Genomic DNA, 736 nt, shown 5'->3' on the forward strand with positions numbered 1-736 from the left:
CCGAGGTGGCCAAATGCACTCAATCAGAGCCCAGACCACCCTGAAAAAATTCTTGACTGCTCACAAACGGCACAAGGTTAGGCTCGCATGGGCTCCATCTCATATTCAAAACAAATGGGAAATGGACAGTTGGCCCACTCAATTCAACAACATGGCTAACAAACTGGCCGGTGACGCAGCGAAATCAGACAGCGGACATCCGAAACAGAGATCTTTGTACGCAGCAGCCTACGCCGACACAAAAGTCAAGGCCCATAAGGCTTGGCAGGTAATGATGAACGGGACTAAATACCGCAGACGCTCAAATCTGTTAAAACAGATGGAGCACAAGCTTATAATCTCTAATAGTAAGCACTACTCCCTCCGCCACTTTGGACATGACCATCGTCTGTATGCATGCATGACCCGATTCATGACTGGACATTTCCCACATGGAGACTTCCACAACAAAATGAATCTTGACAGTTCTTGCTTATGCACATGTGCAGACATCCATGAATCACAAGACCACATTCTATATGAATGTCCGTACTGGATCAGACCACAAGGTATCAGGCCGCCTAAACGGGTATCAGACCAGGTGCGCATAGAGCTCATATCTGCGGGGAAACAGCTGGAGCTCCAAAATAAAGAACAGCAGGTGTCAATTGATGACATTCAAGACTTTCTGTCACTCAACCTGTTAGTAGGCACATTCAAGTGGCAAGACTTAATGGAACACTTACGATCAGATGTG

The 736-nt window shown here is 46.7% G+C and overlaps 1 protein-coding gene across 1 annotated transcript; it reads left to right on the forward strand.

The window, feature by feature from the left end:
* Nucleotides 1-10: 10 nt before the first annotated feature.
* PHACADRAFT_74442 (uncharacterized protein) lies at nt 11-736 on the forward strand (the record flags this gene model as incomplete). The annotated part of the gene is made up of 1 exon (XM_007403003.1): nt 11-736. A coding segment is annotated over one exon (726 nt), but the record flags the coding sequence as incomplete, so codon positions are not given.

Source organism: Phanerochaete carnosa (assembly GCF_000300595.1).
Source record: "Phanerochaete carnosa HHB-10118-sp unplaced genomic scaffold PHACAscaffold_648, whole genome shotgun sequence".
Lineage (NCBI taxonomy): Eukaryota > Fungi > Basidiomycota > Agaricomycetes > Polyporales > Phanerochaetaceae > Phanerochaete > Phanerochaete carnosa.